Source organism: Carcharodon carcharias, chromosome 11 (assembly GCF_017639515.1).
Source record: "Carcharodon carcharias isolate sCarCar2 chromosome 11, sCarCar2.pri, whole genome shotgun sequence".
Lineage (NCBI taxonomy): Eukaryota > Metazoa > Chordata > Chondrichthyes > Lamniformes > Lamnidae > Carcharodon > Carcharodon carcharias.
The window spans coordinates 5,690,036-5,709,796 of NC_054477.1; the positions used below are offsets into that span (position 1 = coordinate 5,690,036).

At 46.6% G+C, this 19,761-nt stretch overlaps 1 protein-coding gene across 2 annotated transcripts in view; it reads left to right on the forward strand.

Moving 5' to 3' along the window:
- Window positions 1-19,761, forward strand: part of numa1 (nuclear mitotic apparatus protein 1) — a 90,501-nt gene that overhangs the window by 40,610 nt on the left and 30,130 nt on the right. For both annotated transcript variants that reach the window (XM_041198630.1, XM_041198629.1), the window contains exons 8-15: window positions 543-633; window positions 1,669-1,783; window positions 3,649-3,809; window positions 4,443-4,557; window positions 7,794-7,911; window positions 10,651-10,791; window positions 12,532-12,654; window positions 12,990-16,286. In XM_041198630.1, the coding sequence (XP_041054564.1) occupies window positions 543-633; window positions 1,669-1,783; window positions 3,649-3,809; window positions 4,443-4,557; window positions 7,794-7,911; window positions 10,651-10,791; window positions 12,532-12,654; window positions 12,990-16,286 (4,161 nt within the window). The remainder of the gene's footprint in view (window positions 1-542; window positions 634-1,668; window positions 1,784-3,648; window positions 3,810-4,442; window positions 4,558-7,793; window positions 7,912-10,650; window positions 10,792-12,531; window positions 12,655-12,989; window positions 16,287-19,761) is intronic.

Below are 19,761 nucleotides of genomic sequence, written 5' to 3' on the forward strand. Positions count from 1 at the left end.
ACTTCTTGCCCTGAATGGTTTTGAGCTTCTCAAATCTCCACAAACAGCAATATGATAGGCAGATAAATTTATAGGCTATCTGTGATGTTTGTTCAGGGATTATTATAGACCTAGGGAGAAGGTCAAGGGCATGGCACTGCTGAAGATCGAGGTGCTGTAGAGTAGCTGGTGCCTGTGGAACCAGAGGGATAGTGCCTCTGGAAGGAATATTCAGCTGGGGATAAATAATGTGCTGTAACTCCAGGAAATGTTCACTTAACAAATGCGTAACAAATCCTTATTTATTTTCCTGTTGCTGCAACAACTTCATCCTAAATATTCATTACAAAGCACACAACATCAAAGCTGTGTGTTAATTTTATTCTGCTGGTTCTCAAATTCAGACCCCTCTCTGCTTCCTGAAACTTTATCCAGGGCCAAGTTTTCTGAGAAATGTGGAAAATCTAGCCCCTGATTTGTAGCATTTTGCACGCTTGGTCCTATTTATTGATCTTAAAACTTGGAATTAACTCTTTCCACTCCATCCCCCTTTTCCTTCACAGGGTGAACTTGTGGGAATGCTTCGCTATGTTCTCAACAACGAAGAAGGAATTTATTTGGATAATAACTTGGCCACGTTCTTGCGGAGTCGAGGTAACTTGTATTTTGTAAAATTTATTTAGGAGGGAATAAACTTTCCCCCAACGGTTAAACGAATGTATGAATCATTTTCAGACTTATCTGTGCATTGGGCACATGGGGGGAAAAGCCATCGAGGGGCTCCACCATCCTGGGAGATGGGGAGGGCAAAGTCAAGACCTTGCTTTCAATTCAGGCATCTTCTGACCATGCTTCCCTGCCCCTGGAGAGGAGCAGACATGCCCAATTTGGTTCTGAAATAATTTGTTTTCTTTTTAGGAATATAGGAGGTGTCTGTTCGTCTGATCTGTTTCTTAATTCCATTTACCTAACTTAGTTCTGTGGGCCCCCTAGGGAATTAAGGGATACGGGGAGTGGGCTGGAAAATGGAGTTGAAGCTCAAGATCAGCCGTGATCATATTGAATGGCAGAGCAGACTTGATGGGCTGTGCTGTCCATCCCTGCTCCTACTTCTTATATTCTTATGACTCTTAATACCCTTCCCCAACAAATACCTCGCGATCTCAGTTTTAACATTTTCAGTTGATCTCCTCCCGAGCTTTGATTTTTGGGGGAGACAGTTCCTAACTTTCACTCCCCTTTGTGCTTCCTGACATCACCCCTGAATGGCCTGGCTCAAATTTTAAGATTCTGCCCCCTTGTTCTGGACTCCCTCTCTATTTCTCTGTATCTATGCTATCAATTCCTTCAAGGGTCTTCAATACCCCCGAAAGGAGATGGTGATGTTGTGGTATTGTCACTGGACCAGTAATCCAGAGGACCATGCTAATGTTTGGGGGGGGGGGAAAGATTCAAATCCCACCACAGCAGCTGGTGGAATTTAAATTCAAACTAATAATCTGGAACTGAAAAGTTAGTCTCGGTAATGATGACCACGAAACTATGATTGTGACCTTGCCACATACCATGAAAGAGTACGTTTTTAAAAATTGCCCCCTAATCTTCTATATTCGAAGGGTTACAAGTAATGCAACCTTGGAAACCTCGGCCCCACCATGCTGTTTAATGTTTCCTTTTTTTCCTTTCCAGCCTCGTCTCCAGTCGCCCGTTTATTCGGCGCCAGTTCAGATGAGACTAACTCGCCACCATTCTGTGGGAAAACTGGAGGGCAAAAAACAAAATTCCTGACCTCCAGTGTGTACAGGTCGGTGCCCTGACATAATTCTGGTGTCCAGACTTGCTCTCTCCGCTCATTAGTGTACAGTCCCCCACCTTTTAAAACAAGCACTCGTATCACACTTAAAGCAAAAACCATCACACGTTTGCACTAATGTCAATTTCAAGGTTTCTCTTTACAACAGGAGTAGACTGTCGAGCCAATTTTGTTGCACCATATCCTTTAATGCCAATTCTGGCAAAAGTTCATGTACCTTAAATGTTACCTCTGTTTCCCTCTTCAAAGATGCTGCTATATCTTTTGTCCCCTTAGTCCTAGGCTTCCTAACCAGTGGAAATAGTTTCTCTCTATCTACCTGACGGTTCCCTTTGTTAACAGCATGTTAATTATATTGTATGGGTACATAGGCAGAGGGCATCGTTTAATTAAATACCTAGAGTACATAGAAAGAGAGACTGCTGGGACACAGTGGCAGTAGGAGGCACTCATATGTAATGTTGCCTTCTGTAAAAGTATTAGTATCTTTTTTTTTCACCAACTGGCTAAGGATTGAGTTAGCAGCCTTTAACGTCCTGAAAATTTTGATTGAGTCACCCCTTAGCTTTCTAAATTCAGTGGAATGCAGCTCTATTTTTTGTACTCGCTCCTCGTAATATAGCCCTTGGAGTCTTGTGTCTTAAGCACTCTGCTTAGTTTGGGCCAAAGTAGGCCCACCACACCTGGTTAAGCTGCACTTGAATGTCAGGGCAAAATGTAAGTAAAATAACAAAAGTAAAATACTGTGGATACTAGAAAGCTGGAAAAAAAACAGAAAATGCTGGAAAACTCAGCTGGAGAGAGGAAGCATTTTACCTACACACCTGCTAAGGTGCACTGAATGCAGTAAGAGAGTCCTCACTTTTAATATTTTCGGATGAGAACTGTGCCTCAAAAGTTGTAATGGCGCTGGAGATTTTTTGCCATTTAAAGATTGTCCAAAGGAGCACAAGAACTCGTTATCATCCCAGTGAATTTGTGCCTGCCACTGTTCCGCTGTACTAAATGGCTCAGATTTGAAAATTGTCCATTAAATATAGACCCCTGGTACATGGGAACAAGGCAGGGGGACATTCAGCCCCTCAAGCCTGTTCCACCATTCAACCAGGTCATGGCTGATCTGTATCTTAACTCCATACACAGTACTTGCATTGGTTCTAACCCTCTCAATACTCTTGCATAACAAAAAATCTATTCATCTCAGTTTTGGAATTTTCAATTGACCGCCAGTATCCAAAAGTTTTTTTGTGGCGGGGGTGGGTGGGCAGAGAGAGAGAGAGAGAGAAAGAAAGAGAGTTCCAGATTTCCTCTCCCCTTTGTGTGCAGAAGTGCTTCCTGACATCACCCCTGAACGGCCTGGCTCTAATTTTAAGATTGTGTCCCCTTGTTGCAGACGCCCCACCAGAGAGAAATAGTTTCTCTTTGTCTATTAACCATTTGTCTGTCTTAAATATGATTCACTCCTTAATCTTTTGCTGCCACCATCATTCGGGACTGTTATTTTATTGCATTTCCCTCTTGTTGGCACTGATGTTTCAGCTATTGTCACAGTACAAGTTTTGCTCTGCAGTCATACACGATCAACTAACTGGAACAGATATCATTTTTAAATGTTATTATCATGTTATACTGGCTATCTTGTATAGGGAAGGGCAGCTTGCTCTTGCTTTCACACAACCATGTTCACTGAGCGCTGGAGACTGTGCACACTGTGTGCATCCTTTTATTTTTCTCAAGAGCTGTTCCTTTCTTAGCATCCGCTGGTCCTGAATGAGGACGGTTGATTTAGATAAAAGACCTAAAGAGAAAGTCCGCAAGAGTTTGGCAGCTTTTATCTTGATCCTTTTTTTTTGCAGTTCTGCACCGTCTAACTCTCCTACATCACCAATGCGGGACTTCATGCAGACCCCGTTAGTCCAGATGCGGCGGATGAAGAAACAGCTTGCAGACGCTCGAACACTTCGTGACGACTTGGAGATCGAGCTGACTGAGGCCCGCAAGCTGGTTACCGAGCAAGGTAACAGATGAGAAACTGTTTTGATTTCTTCGTATATCATTTTTTTCATGTAATGTGGGTGAGCAATTTTGAGGTGACTATTCCCAAGATGGCCTCGTTCTTGTCCTCCTGAGCAATGGAGGTCACAGGGTTGGGAGGTGCTGTGATGCACCCATCCTGTGTAGATGATGGAAAGCGCAGGTGCTGGCACCAACAGGGATGGCAGTCAGACCGATGGCTCGATAAAAATCATAGAGCCCATTTTTTTTTTAATATTCCCATTTTTGGTATGTGGGTATCACTAGGAAGGCTGGCATTTGTTGCCCAGCCCTAGTTAGGGATGGACACATCCTTGCAGGGAATGGTTACAGGTGAACCTGGCTCAGGCTTTGACTGGGACGCTTTTCACTGTAAAAATTCTGTGCTGTGAGAGTCCGGAGCGGGAGACCCTGAGCGGGGGCTGCATTGTGTGAGCTGTAATTGTTCGGATGAGACGTATATTTTTTTCTGACCTCACTTACCCCTTGGATGAGGGTGGTCAGTGCACATGGAAGCGTAGGGAGGGTCACCAGCATCAGCAGAGCTAATTGAGAATTAGAGGCAATGACACATCCTAATGCTATTTCTTGTGATTTCCTCGTTGCCTTTTACTAGAAACCCAGATCTCTATTATGCAACAGAAGATCGAGAATCTCGTGAAGCTGACCGAGAAACAGGCCAGCGAGGAGGAGCCTGATGAACTCCGTAATCTGAGGGATAAAAATGAAAGGTATCGCTGTAGCCCCATAATCTCCACTGAAGGCAGGAAAACATTGTACAGGGATTCTGAAACACTGAACAGAGGATAGTTAAGTCACAAAGTAGTTACAGCATGGAAACTGGAAATTTATCCCATGTCTGTGTTTATGCTGCACAAGCTGCCTCCAATCCTCCTCCTCCTCATCATCCGATCAATATAGCCGCAGTCCCTTCCTTCATGTGTTTATCTAGTTCTTCTTTGAATTCATCTGTACTATTCACCTCAAAAACTCCATGAATAGCAAGTTGCATGTTCTCCCCACTCTCTGGGTGAAATGCTTCTCCTGAATCCCCTCTCAGTTTTATTACTCACCAGGGTCTCTACTTTTGGTCTCCAATGTGAGTGGACAAATTTTCACTGTCTAACTAATCGATCTTTTTCATAATCTAAAGACCTCTATCGATCATTCTGCAGTCTTCCCTTTTCTAGCAAAAAGAGCTCCAGCCTGTTCAACATTTCCTGATTGGCATAACTGCTTGGGTTTGGTATTGTTCCATAAGGCAGGGGAGTAGGCCATTCAGCCCTCGAGTCTGCTCCGCCATTCAATTAGATCATGGCTGACCTGATGATCCTCAACTCCACTTTCCTGCCTTTTCCCCCATAACCCTCGATTCACTTACTGATTAAAAATCTGCCCATCTCAGCTTTGAATGTATTTTAACTACCCAGCCTCTACAGCCCTCTGCAGTAAAGAATTCCACAGATTCACTACCCTGTGAAAGAAGAAATTCCTCCTTGTTTCTGTCTTAAACGGGCGACCCTTTACTCTGAGATTATGCCCTCTGGTCCTAGACTCTCCCACAAGGGAAAACAACCTCTCAGCATCTACTCTGTCAAGCCCCCTGTTTCAATAAGGTCACCTCTCATTCTTCTCAACTCCAGTCAGTACAGGCCCAACATACTCAACCTCTCCTCATATGAAAATCCCTTCATACACGGGATCAACCTAGTGAACGTTCTCTGGACTGGTATTCTAGTAAATAGCTTTTGTACCTCCTCCAATACCATCATGTCCTTCTTGTACAATGGAGACCAGAACCGTACACAGTACTCCGTCATCTAAACCAGGTTCTATACAGGTTTAACATAATTCTCTGCTTTTCAGTTCTAACCTTCTAGAAATAAAACCTTGCTACTTGTTTTTAGTTAGGTGACTGTCCACTATGGACAAAGCAACAAGAGGTGTCTGCTGTTGCGGCCTGAGGAGCTTCCCTTCATCAATGCTACGGCTTTCAAAACCCAGAGCTTTGGCTTGAGGTATCTGTGCTCCACATGTCCAGTCTATACCCCAGTGTCTTCACCAGTGGTGATCTGGGAGAGAGGAGGGTTCCTTCCAGGAATTGTTGCCATGGCTCTGCGCTGCTACCCAGTGTGGCACTGCTGTGATTCTGTATGCCCTGTCTGGGACTTTGGGGCCCACTCAGTCCATTGTCTGATTTGTTTTTCTTCGCTTTACTTTTTTTTTTTGGCCACTGCGATTTAAAAGCTTCAAGGCTTCCAACTACAGATATCCGTAGCGCTGTTGGGAGGTGTTTGTTTTTCTGATGCTGGTTTGACTGGAGAATTTTTCTGACTAATATATGTTGTGTATTTTGTTAGGAATTAGAGATAGTTTAAGTAAGTTGTACTTGTGGGTGTTAGGAATGAAGTTTAATATGTGTTTCTGTATTAGTGTGGTAAGAAGAGGGGAAACTTGAGTTTTAGTTTCACTTTAAAAGATGCCTGCATTTTAATGAGATTTTGTAACTCTTGAAGGGGAGTTAAAGCAAGCAATGTAAAGAAAAAAACCTATGCTGTTCCCTAGCAACAGGGGCCCAGAGAGAGAGCATGTATGTGCACACGCTCTCACACGCTCTCACACGCTCTCACACGCTCTCACACGCTCTCACACGCTCTCACACGCTCTCACACGCTCTCACACGCTCTCTCTCACTCACGCCCTCTCTCACTCACGCCCTCTCTCACTCACGCCCTCTCTCACTCACGCCCTCTCTCACTCACGCCCTCTCTCACTCACGCCCTCTCTCACTCACGCCCTCTCTCACTCACGCCCTCTCTCACTCACGCCCTCTCTCACTCACGCCCTCTCTCACTCACGCCCTCTCTCACTCACGCCCTCTCTCACTCACGCCCTCTCTCATTCACGCCCTCTCTCATTCACGCCCTCTCTCACTCACGCCCTCTCTCACTCACGCCCTCTCTCACTCACGCCCTCTCTCACTCACGCCCTCTCTCACTCACGCCCTCTCTCACTCACGCCCTCTCTCACTCACACGCGCACACAGTTGCAGAGGAAGAACAGAAGAAGGATGGCCCCATGAAGACCTTCTTGTCGAAGGGAACAAACTGGAATCTGGGAAAGGTCCTGTTAAGAGTGAGGAGCAGAGAAAGGCTCCAAGCATAAAGGGAGAAGCTGCTGGACCCAGATTCAAAGCAATATAAGCTTGCGAGAAGCCAGAAGGTCCAAATAGACAGCTGAAGGTCTTGTAACTCTTTACTATGAGCATATGAAGCAATGGTTTATGATGGCGCAGCTAAGCATTTGAGAGAGAGCATGTGAAAGAAAGCTTAAGTGCACGTGGCAATCCAGGGGAGAGGAACATCGGAAGTTGAATTCGAAACCCTGGAGGTGGACTCTTGTGGAAGTCGTTTGGGAGAAGATTGCAAAACGAATTCTTCAGGAGTGGAGATTGGAAGCCCTTGTTTGAAAGACGGAGTTCAGTAAGACCATTTGGCTCGTGGTGTGACAAGTGTCTGGGGAAATTGATGAGAAATCCATAGCATCTGTTTCGGGTGGCACCTGTCACTTGGTTTCAGAGTGTGGTGTGCCTGACCACAGGTCGCCTATTGGTTTACATGAACTGTGTACTTACACTCTAATGATCGCAATAAGATAGCTTTTGTAACTTGTGTTATCTTGACAAATCTGCATATATCTGTAAAGGTATAGTTGTGGATGAAGGAGTACTGTAATATGGTTCATACTTTCTTGTTTAATGAATATTTTCTTTTGTAAAAAGTTCATCAGCTGACTTTTGTGACTCTGTTCAGTAACCACTCTCCACGTATCTAAGCAGACAAATAAAAGTTAGGATATGTCAAGCTGGGTTCCACACTGGGATCTGACTTGTCCAGTAGGAACAACAGCTGGAATCATAACAATTTATCAGGTGTTCTAACCTCTACACACTGTCCCCTCTCCCCAGTTTGTTAAACCGACTCCGTGATTCTCAGAAACAGTGCCAGGATCTGAAGACCGAGAAAAGCCAAATGGAGAGAAAAATCGATAAACTTGAAGAAGAAAACGGAGACATTTCCTACAAGGTAAAATTCTCAGTGAAATCTGTTGTTGTTTACTGGCAGTTGCAGGAGCGAAGCCTTCATGGGTGGATGGCATCTCACTCTCACTCTCTCTCACTCACTCACTCTCTCACTCAGGGGCAGTAGAAGATAAAAATACAGTGCCTTTACATACCGTTTTTCACAACTCAGAATGTCCCAAAGTGCTTTATACCCAAAAAAACAAATACTTGAAGTGTTGTAACATAGGAAGCTACATCAATGTATAGTTATCGGATCCTTAATTGGGTCGAGAAAGGAAACGTGGAAAAACACTTCCAAATCTACCCCTCCCCCTGTAGGACAGGAGTACGGGATCAGGTTTGGGACGGAGATGGTAATCCCCTGGAATTGGTTGGAGTGGTGATGAGGTCAACACGTTTGAAGTGGTTTCAGTCAGCAGCAGGATGTTGCAATGCATGTTGGTATTCTCCATCTAGTGTTGATATTCTCAATCAGATGGGCTGAATATCAATGGTATTCCTAATTTTGATTCCAGTAACAGAGGTGTCATATACCCATTACACTACCGTGCATGTTATTTCGAGGTAGATACAGGATTAAATATGAGATTGCTAACTGAGGGCACAAAGTTATGAGGTTGTGGGACTCACTTCTAAGGAAAAGGCTGAGGCAGAAACAATGTCAACATTTAAGATGAGATTGAGGGAAAAGTGAATCAAGGGGTACGAGAACAAGGTAGATAAATGTGATAGGGATTGTTTGCTTGTCTGAGAGACGAGCACCCACATAGGCCAGTTGGGCCTAGTTCTTGGCTATGAATGCCATAGGACTACAGGAGCAGATTAGAGGCTGAAAATTCTGCGATGAATAATTCATCTCCTGGCTCCCCAAAGCCTGTCCCCCATGGCTGCGTTTGCTCTCCACACCCTGGAAGCGCAGTTATACTGTTTTACTCCGTAATGTCATTGCAAGCAATGGAAGAGGCAGCTCCCAGGAGCAGAGATGCTTATTAAACAGTCATTAGAGACGGTGATTTTAAAAAAAAGCCTTGCCTCCTCCGAGTCAGTGGGGCGGGGGGTGGGGGGAGGCTTCTGATCCACCTGGCGACAGTCACAATCCTGGATTACAACCTCCATATGCCACACTTGCTCAGCTCGGTTCCTGAAACCATTCACCAATTTCTGTGCCCTGTGGTGGGCAGCCAAGATACCGACCTCTCCGCAGTTTCTGAATCTCCCGCTGCAGAGCCTCTTCCATTTGACTTGGGTCTGTTACCAGGAAGAAGCCCTGGAGCTGTGAACGTGGGTTAGGGAGGTTGTAATCCGGAATTGCAGCTGTCACCGGGTGGATCAGAAGCCTCCCCTCCCTCCCTCCCAATCCCCATCCCTGGAAACTGCGGGGAGGCCGTGCCCTGACTGCCCGCCTACCGCGGAGCTCAGGAACTGGGCGAACAGCTTCAGGATCGGAATAAGATCCAAACAGCACTGTCTCTCAAATTACATCATTGATTTTCTGCGCTTGCATGGACAAGTGCCTACGTGTAGATTGGTATCCACGGCAGTCTTGTGTTGACAGGAGACACAGCGGTCCACCATCTATAAGGTACCAGTCAGGAGTGTGATAGAATACTCTCCACTTGCCTGCCTGAGTGCTCCAACAACACTCAAGAAGCTCAACACCATCCAGGACACGACATTGTGACAACGGTGTGTCCAATCTACGAGATGGACTGCAGCATTTCCTTTGACAGCACCTTCCAAACATGCAACCTCTACCGCCTAGGACAAGGGCAGCAGTTGTATTGGAACACCATCACCTGCAGGTTCCCCTCCAAGTCAGACAACATTCTGACTTGGAACTATATATCACTGTTCCTTCAGTGTCGCTGGATCAAAACCCTGGAACTCACTCCCTGACAGCATTGTGGATGTTCCTACACCAAATGAACTGCAATGCTTCAAGCAGGCAACTCACTGCCATCACCTCGAGGGCAATTATGGGTGGGCTACAATGCAACACTCACATCCCATGAAAGAATAAAAATAAACAGTCCTGAGATTTGTGTTGCACAAACTGTTTCTCATCAATCTGATTCATGTCACCTTGGCCCTCTCTTGTTCTCTGGCTGAAAAGAATTGTGGCTTCCTGTCCCACTCCAGAGACTGGAGTGCATAATTCAGGCTGGCACTCTAGTGCAGCACTGAACCTAACCTTGCAGACAAAGCTTGATTGATTTAGCAGTTGATAAGATTTCCTTTGTGGTGATTAGGATTCATTGTGTGATGAAGGGATAATCAGTTTTGCTACCTCAGTCAGTGTTCACAGCTACAATGAGTAGTTTTACTCGATCATTCACAGTTTGGACAGGTTGGGAGGTCTTTGAGCTCCATTGCGTTTAACATATAAAGGCACAGACTAATGACTGCAAACTTTCAGCTCACTGTCTAAACCAGTGCCACACTCGTGCCCAAATGTAATCTTTTGTCTTTGACAGCCATGACACTGCAGGCCACTTCTAAAAGTAGAGGGTCAACTGTTTGTTATTGTTTGGCACTTTATCATCACCTTTTGATACAGGGCGACCTGGGCAGTTCATCCAGTGGCAGAGATCAATCGTCAGTCATTTGTGAAAGGGTCGATGTTTGTTTTGCCCCTCCCAGTATTTTCCAAGCCAATCACCTTTCTTCCCCTCCCACCCATCCACCCAGCAGATGCCTTGGGACTTCAGTGAGACTCTTCTATGTCCATCTTGTGCTGTAGGTTCGTGACTTGAGCAGTCGTCTGGCTCAGTCCCAGAAGGCGCTGGATGAGCTGGCGGACGAGCACGAGGCAGCTGTACCCCTTTGGGAAGGAAAGCAAAAACAACTGGAGAGTGACCTCCACATGACTCTGTCAGAGAAGGTAAGAACTACTTGTGAAAGAGTGTAAACTGAACAAAACAAAAACAGAATTACCTGGAAAAACTCAGCAGGTCTGGCAGCATCGGCGGAGAAGAAAAGAGTTGACGTTTCGAGTCCTCATGACCCTTCGACAGAACTTGAGTTCGAGTCCAGGAAAGAGCTGAAATATAAGCTGGTTTAAGGTGTGTGTGTGTGGGGGGCGGAGAGATAGAGAGACAGAGAGGTGGAGGGGGTTGGTGTGGTTGTAGGGACAAACAAGCAGTGATAGAAGCAGATCATCAAAAGATGTCAACGACAATAGTACAATAGAACACATAGGTGTTAAAGTTAAAGTTGGTGATATCTAAACAAATGTGCTAATTAAGAATGGATGGTAGGGCACTCAAGGTATAGCTCTAGTGGGTTTTTTTTTATATAATGGAAATAGGTGAGAAAAGGAAAATCTTTATAATTTATTGGAAAAAAAAAAGAAGGGGGAAACAGAAAGGGGGTGGGGATGGGGGAGGGAGCTCACGACCTAAAGTTGTTGAATTCAATATTCAGTCTGGAAGGCTGTAAAGTCCCGATGCTGTCAGACCTGCTGAGTTTTTCCAGGAAGATGAGGTGTTGTTCCTCCAGTTTGCATTGGGCTTCACTGGAACAATGCAGCAAGCCAAGGACAGACATGTGGGCAAGAGAGCAGGGTGGAGTGTTAAAATGGCAAGCGACAATGGAAACCGTGATAGGCTCCCCCTTCCCTCATTTTTAACCCCACCAGTCTCCGCATTCAAAGGATCATCTTCCGCCAACTCCAGCAAAATGCCATCACCAAACATGTCTCCCTCTCATCAACCCCCCACCCCCATCAGCATTCCATAGGGACCGTTCTCTCCATGACACACTGGTCCACTCCTCTATCACCCCCATCTCAGCACCTCATCCTTTTTCCCACGGCACCTTCCCGTGCAATCATAGAAAATGCAACAGCTGCCCCTTTCATTATTTTATCCCTTTTTTAATCCCCCTCCCTCATTTTTTAAAATCCCCTTTCTATCTTTTCTCCCCAGCCACCGCCCCCACACTCCTACATTCCCCCCCCCCCCCCACCGAAGAAAAGGGCCATTTGTTACTTGTTCTATGTTGTTCTTTCAGAGTGCTGACCCTTGTTCTGATATGAACACATTTTGCTTTCTTATCTTTATGCCACTATTAGCACCTTCTTTAGTCTTTATCACTCCCTTTGTCTTATGTCCATGACATCTTTGTCAATCTCTCCTTAGCTCCCACCTATCACTCATCTTCTATCCAGCTTTACCTGTTCCACCCAACTTAAACATTATAAATTCCATCACATTTCTATTTTTCTTTAGCCCTGCAGAAGATTTATGTTGGATTCGAAACATTAACTCTGTTTCTCTCTCCACAGATGCTGTCAGACCTGCTGAGTTTTTCCAGCATTTTGTTCCTTTTTCTGTTATTTCCTTGCATGGCTCTTTCAGATTGTGTTTTGATAACACTCCTATGTTGTGCCTTGGGATGCTTTAATATATTAAATGTAAATGCGGGCTGTTGTTCAGTGTCTCAGGGCTGACTTCTGATGAAACATGCCAAGGATGTAAAAGATGCTATATAAATGCACAGTTATTTAAAGAATGACCTGAGTTCAGTCATAACTTTTGTTTTCTGGTTTTTGAGGTGCACATTTTCTTGGGACTAATCTACATTTTTTAAGTGTGTTTGGGTTTTTTTTGGTGTCTGATAGAAATTGATGGAAGAAAAAGTACAAATCCTGGAAGGAAAGGTCTCCATGATGGAGGATCAGCTGAAGGCAGCTGGGGAAAGCTCCACTGAGATGAAAGGAGAGGTCATGGGTGACGTTCTCCAGGTAGGACATTTAATATAAAATACCTGAGAAATGGTGCTGCATGAAGCCTGGTACTGAAGAACAGCTTCACCCTTTTGGGGGAGTTCCAGATTTCCACTATCCTTTGTGTGAAGAAATGCATCCTGACCATCACCCTTGAATGGTCTAGTTAACGTTGAGATCTCACTCTCTCTCTCTCTCTCTCTCTCTCTCTCTCTCTCTCCGCTACCTAATCCTTTTGAATACCTTGAGCAGATCATCCCTTAGTCTTCTATATTTGAGGGAATACAATTTAATTAAAGCTTTGGCTTGTCTGATTTATTCTCTCTCTCTCTCTCAATATTCTGTCATTGCAGTTAGAAGCCCTCAAAGCAGAAGTGTCACAGCTGACGGCCAAAGCTGCAGAACTGGAGCAAGAGAGCACGCTTCACAAGGAGGGGAAAAGCCAACTTGCCGAGACTGTCAGCAGCCTCCAGCAGTCCATCAACGAACTGGTTGATCAGAAGGATCTGCTCGAGCAAGCTGCACGGGTTCAGGAGGAAAGGCTGACTGGGCAGCTGGATGCCTTGAATGTGGAGATCATGAAGCTGAACAACTCCTTGATGCAAAGGGACCTTGAACTGGAAGAGGAAAAGAAACTGAGGCGCCAGCTGGCCGACGACTCTCAAAGCAAAGAGAGGGCAGCCCAGCAAACTGTTCTTGATCTCGACTCCAAGGTAGAGACACTCAGTGAAGCCCTGAAGGCAAAAGAAGAGGCACTGCACACTCTTGAGAGAGAGGTGGGAGCCGAGCGAGAGAGTGCATTGAAGCAAGTGGCCGCGCTGAAGGAGGAGTCTGAGAGAATTTGTAACGAGAAGGCTTCTCTCGTCACACAGTACGAGACATTGAAGGCTGAGAAGGAGGCAGAACTGGAGTTGCTCACTCAGCAGATTCAGGCTTTGAAAAGTAATCAGTTGGACGTGGAAGACCTAAAGAGTGAGAGGGACACTCTGATGCAGAAGGTACAAGTGTTGGGCACTGAAGTTGCGGAGGTGACCTCTAAAAACCAGAGTCTCCAATCCGCCTGTGAAGCCCACAAGCAGACCCATTCTGAAGAGGTTGCTGCTCTTAAGGCAAAACTGCAGGAGACTGAAGGCACCCTGGAGGAGCACAGGAAAAAATTGGCTGGCCTTGACATGTGCCTTAAGAATGCCGAGACCCTCCAGGAGCAGCTCACTTCCTTGCAGGAGACTATCAAAGAGCTGGAAATTGAGAAGAAGCGATGGGAAGAGGGTCGCACTCAGGACGCTGAGCGCCTTTCCCAATTAGCACAGGAGGTGAAGGGGCTAACAGAGGAGCGCAATCAAGCTAGAGCCCAGTTATCTGAAGAACTGAAGCGCCAAGAGGTAGCTGGAGGGCAAATGAAGCAGTCTATGAATGAAGAGATGGCAAGATCTGCCAAGCTGCAGAGTGAGCTTTCCGATGCGCTGAGGGTGGTTGGGGAGAAGGAGAAGGAGGAAGAAAGGCTCCACGAAGATGTTGCATCATGGAAGGAAAAGTTTGAGGCTGTTCAACAAAAGCAGCTTCAGGTGGAGGAGGTTATTCTGGGCTTAAAGGAGGAGCGGGAAAAGGCCCAAGCTGAGCTGTTGGAAGAAAAGGCCAAGAGCGATGGGCTTGAGAAGCAGATAAGCCAGTTGAATGACGAGGAGCAGAAGAAAGCCTCAGCGCTACAGAAGGATCTTTGCGATGCTCTCTCAAAAATTAAGGAAAAAGAAGCATTGGAGGACAAGGCCCGAGCTGAAGTGGTGAGCTGGCAGGAGAAGTATGAGGCTGCTCAGAAGGAAGCATCTCTGCGCCTATCACAGGTGGAGGAGGAGGCCAGAGGAAACTCTAATGAGCGAGACCGCATCCAGAAGGAGCTTTCTGAGGCCAGGGCAAAAGTGGCTCGCCTTGAGGAGCAGATGAACCAGACTGGCAGTGAGCAGCTGGACCGAATCTCTGAGCTGGAGGCCGATCTTGCCAATGCGAGGCAGGCGGCGGGAGAGGAGAAGGCGCAGAGGTTGGAGCTAAGTGCAGAGGTTGGGGTGCTGCACAGCCAGCTGGTGGAGCTGAAGAAAGCCCAGTCCGAGGGCCTGGCTAAGGTGGAGGAAGAGCGGCACAAACTGTCGGAAGAGAAAGATGCGGCCAAGGTAGAACTGGAGGCTGAGCGGGCAAGCAGGCTTGAGGCGGAGGCCAGGATGAAGCAATCGCTGAGCGAGCAACAGGAGCGCCTTGTGGTGCTGCAGCGTGAGATCTCCAGCGCTCACACTGCCAGAGAGGAAATGGAGGCCAAGGAGAAACTGATGAGAGGTGAAGTTGAGAAATGGCAGGAACAGAACAGGCACCAGCAAGCAAAGATCCATGAGCTCCAAACGGAAGCGTCAACCGTGAAGAACATGAAGGAGAAGATAGTCAGCCAGGAACGGGAGATGCTCCGCTATGCTGAGGTCCTGAGTAAGAAGGAGAAGGAGCTGTGTGAGCTTGGGTCTAAGCTGAAAGTGGGCGAGGAGGCTGTCCAACAGCACAAGCAGAGAGTGGATTCTGCTGAAAAGGAACTCTCCAAATCCCATGAACTCTGCCAAGAAAGACTGAGCGATATTAAGGCACTTAAGTCGCAGCTGGTTGAGTTGGAGCGGAAATGTGAAGGACAGCAGGGAGTCATTGCCCAGCTGGAGACTGAGAAAACAGCGCAAGGCTCACACAGCCGAGAGCATGTGACTGCTCTACAGGGTGAGCTGTCGTTGCTCCGTGGCTTGGTAAAGGAGAAAGAATCGGTGGAAAGGGCCTTGAAGGAAAAGGTGGCCCTGCACCTGGAGGAACTCTCAAAGCAGAAAGAAAAGGTTCGGGTCCTTGAGCTGGAAATCCCAACTTGGCAGCTGAAATCTGTGGAAGGGCAGAAGGAAAACGCGAAGCTGAGGGAGAAAGTGGCTGCAGAGGTGGAAGCGAGTAGGAAGCTGCAGGAAACGGTGGAGGCCTTGAGGGTGGAGCAGGCCTCTGAGGCACAGAAGAGAGAGACGGCTGCAGAAGCCACCAAGCTCCGGAATGCATCCCTTAAAGAGGAGATTGCCGCCCAAAAGCAGGCAGTTGAGAGTCTCCAGGAGGAGCTGGCTACCAGGAAGCGGGCAGAAGCAACTCTGGAGCATCAGGCACAAGTAGACAGGGAGCAATGCGCCCGCAAAGAACAGGAGTTGCTCCAGCTGCGTGGCGAGCTGGCAGAGGCCCAGGCTGCAATGAGGGCAGCTGAGTCTCAGCGCCAGGGAGAGCTCAAGCAGCAGGAGAGGCTGCTGGGTGAGCTGAAGGCGGAAGCTGGACAGCTGCCGGGCCTGAAGGAGCGCTGCCAGGAGCAAGAGCGGGAGATACAGCGGCTCCAACAGAGCAGCAGCCAACTGAGCTCCGAGTCTGGCCTGGCCCGCGGGAGGCTCGAGGCAGAGCTGGCCAAGGCCCGGGAGGCACACGCCAAAGAGCTGAGCCATCTGACGGCCCGCCATGCTGAGCAGGAGGCTGCCAGCAGGGCAAGGGAGGAGGACAGCAGGAAGAGAGCGGAAGAGGCGACCAGAAAGTATGAGAAGGCAAAACTCACGGAGCTAGATGAGAGGCGCAAGTCTCAAGATGAGAAGCAAAAGCTGAGCGCCCAGGTAAATTAATTGTTCTTTCTTAAGCAAAAATCACTTTAGTTGTTGGTTTTTATTCTCAAATTAAGCTCTCTGCCTCTGTAACCCTCTTTTAAAATTCTAACAGTTATATTGCCTTTCCAAAATGTATCACCGCACGCTTTGTGTTGCATGGCACCTGCCAATTTCACCAGCCCGCCTTTGTCTTCCTTGAAATCTCTTCTTATCCTCACTGTTTTCTTGCATTTCCAAGGCTCATAATTAACAGTCAAACTCCTTGCTCTAGGCTTACCACAATGCACTACAAGTAAGCCAAAGATACCTGATGGGGGAGACGATGGAACAAACTTTAGCACAGTGATCAGCATAACTACAGGAAACAGCTATTCAGTTTCTCTGTCTTTTGAAAACCAGGCTGCTTTATACACCACCTTATTTCGCTTACATTAATAGGTACATGAGGCCTCATGATGTATCTGTTCCCAAATCCAGCTTTGAAAACTCGTGTAAACAACTGTAGTTCTTCATTCTAAAGCATATTGCCCTTAAACAAGACTTCCTGACGAAACTGTTCTTAACCTCTTTGAAGACCAGGCTTTATTAACTGCTATTTTTGTGTAATTACTTGACCCCTGTACCTGTATTTACTACTCCAGTCACTAAAATTACACCTTGATCACTCATCACTGATGCCATTGCTATCATTTTTTCCTTTGCATGAATGTTTTTCATATGAGTACCCAAGGTGCTAATAGCAGAAAATAAGCCAGGCTTTCACCTGAGTACAATTCACACCAGTAGGAACAGGAGGAGGCCATTCAGCCCCTCAAGCCTATTCCGCCATTCAAGGTGAGGCGAGAGTGACTGGCCTTGACATCAAGGTGCATTTGTGGTATCAAAGAGCCCTAGCAAAACTGGAGTCAATGGGAAACAAGGGGAAAACTTTCCGCTGGTTGGAGTCATACCTAGCACAAAGGAAGATGGTTGTGGTTGTTAGAGGTCAGTCATCTCAGCTCCAGGCCATCACCGCAGGAGTTCCTCAGGATAGTGTACCTTGGCCCAACCATCTTCAGCTGTTTCATCAATGACCTTCCTTCCATCATAAGGTCAGAAGTGGGGATGTTAGCTGATGATTGCACAATGTTCAGCACCATTTGTGACTCCTCAGATACTGAAGCAGTCCGTGTCCAAATGCAGCAAGACCTGGACAATATCCAGGCTTGGGCTGACTATTGGCAAGTAACATTTGCGCTGCACAAGCATTGGGCAATGACCGCCTCCAATGAGAGAGAATCCAACCATCGTCCCTGATGTTCAGTGGCATTACCATCACTGAATCCTCCACTATCAACATCCTGGGGGTTACTATTGACCAGATACTGAACTGGACTAGCCATATAAATATTGTGGCTATGTTGCCACCCTGGTACCAGGGTCCGGGATGTCACTGAATGGCTGCAGGGCATCCTGAAGGGGGAGGGTGATAAGGCAGAGGTCATGGTACATGTTGGTACCAATGACATAGGTAGAAAAAGGGATGAGGTCTTGCATTAAGAATTCAGGGAGTTAGGCAGTAAACTAAAAAGCAAGTCCTCCCGGGTTGTAATCTCTGGATTACTCCCAGTGCCATGTGCTAGCGAGCTCAGAAATAGGAGAATAGTGCAGATGAATACATGGTTTTAAAGTTGGTGCAGGAGGGAGGGTTTTAGATTCCTGGATCACTGGGACCGTTTCTGAGGAAGGTGGGACTTGTACAAGCAGGACGGTCTACATCTGAACCAGAGCAGGACTAACATCCTTGCGGGTGGGTTTGCTAGTGCTGTTGGGAGGAGTTTAAACTAATTCGGCAGGGGAAGGGGACACAGAATGTTAGCAGAATAGGGACGTGTCATAATACTGTAAAACAATCAAGTCAAAGGAAGCACAGCTGTATTAAGCTTCAAGGGAGTAAGGCAAGACTGGATGGCCTCTACTTTAATGCCAGGAGTATTACAGATAAAACAGATGAGTTAAGGGTGAGGATTGACATGTGGAATTGTGATATAGTAGCCATCACTGAGACATGGTTGAGGGAAGGGCAGGATTGGCAGCTCAACATTCCAGGATATAGAATCTTCAGGCGAGACAGGGGAGGTGGTAGAAGAGGAGGAGGCGTTGTGTTATTAGTTAAGGAGTCAGTTACTGCATCAAGGAGAGATGATATCTTGGAGGGGGCATCAAATGAAGCTTTGTGGGTAGAGCTTAGGAATAAAAAAGGGGCAGCCACATAGTCAGCGGGAAATTGAGGAGCAAATATGTGCACAATTTGTGGAGGTGTGTAAAAACAGTAACAATAGGGTAATAATATTAGGTGATTTCAACTTTCCCAACATAATTTGGGATAGACATAGTGTTAAGGGCTTGGATGGAGTGGATTTCTTAATGTGTACTGGAGAACTTTTTAGGTCAATATGTAGAGGGTCCAACAAGGGACGGCGCATTGCTGGATCTAATTCTGGGGAATGAAGCCGGACAGGTGGCTGAGGTGGTGGTGGGGGAGCATTTTAGTGATAGCGACCACAACATGGTATCATTTAAGTTTGTTATGGACAAAGAAATCAACAAGTTGCAAAAAAATTGTTTTGGCTGGGGGAGAGTGGATTTTAGTAAAATAAGGCAAGATCTGGCCAAGGTAGACTGGGAACAGCTATTTGTGGGGAAATCTACAGAGGAACAGTGGGGGGGGTGTTCAAAAAGGAAATGGGGAGGGTACAGACTCAACACGTTCCCTCTAGGGTGATAGGAAGAAGTAACAAGCCCAGAGAACCATGGATGACCAGAGATATTCAAGTTACAATGAGAAGGAAAAGAGAGGCTTTTAGCAGATACATGGGGAGCAAATCAGCAGAGGCATTAGTGGAGTACAGAGAGTGCAGGGTGGAGCATAAGAAAGCTCTGCTAGGAAAATGCCAAGATATTCTGTAAGTATATCAATGGGAAGAGGATAACCAGGGAAAGAGTAGGGCCCATAAGAGACCGAGGAGGCAATCTATTGGTGGAGCCAGAGGACATCACTAGAGTGTTGAATGAATACTTCACATCCGTCTTCAGCCAAGAGCATGAGGATGAAGGTATCGAACTCTGGGGAGAGAGACTGCGAGATTCTTAAGTAAATTGATTAGGGAGTGACAAGGTATTGGATGTGTTGGCAGGCTTAAAAGTGGACAGATCTCCAGGTCCAGATGATTTGTGTCCCAGACTGCTGAGGCAGGCAAGAGAGGAGATCGTAGGGACTCTGACCCAAATTTTTAATTCCTCTCTGCCCACGGAGGAGGTGCCAGAGGACTGGAGAACAGCTAATGTGGTTCTGCTATTTAAGAAGGATTGTAGAGATAAGCCAGGGAACTACAGGCCAGTGAGTCTCACGTCAGTGGTAGGGAAACTATTGGAGAAAGTTCTGAAGGAGAGAATCTATCTCCACTTGGAGAGGCAAGGTTTGATCAGGGATAGTCAGCATGGC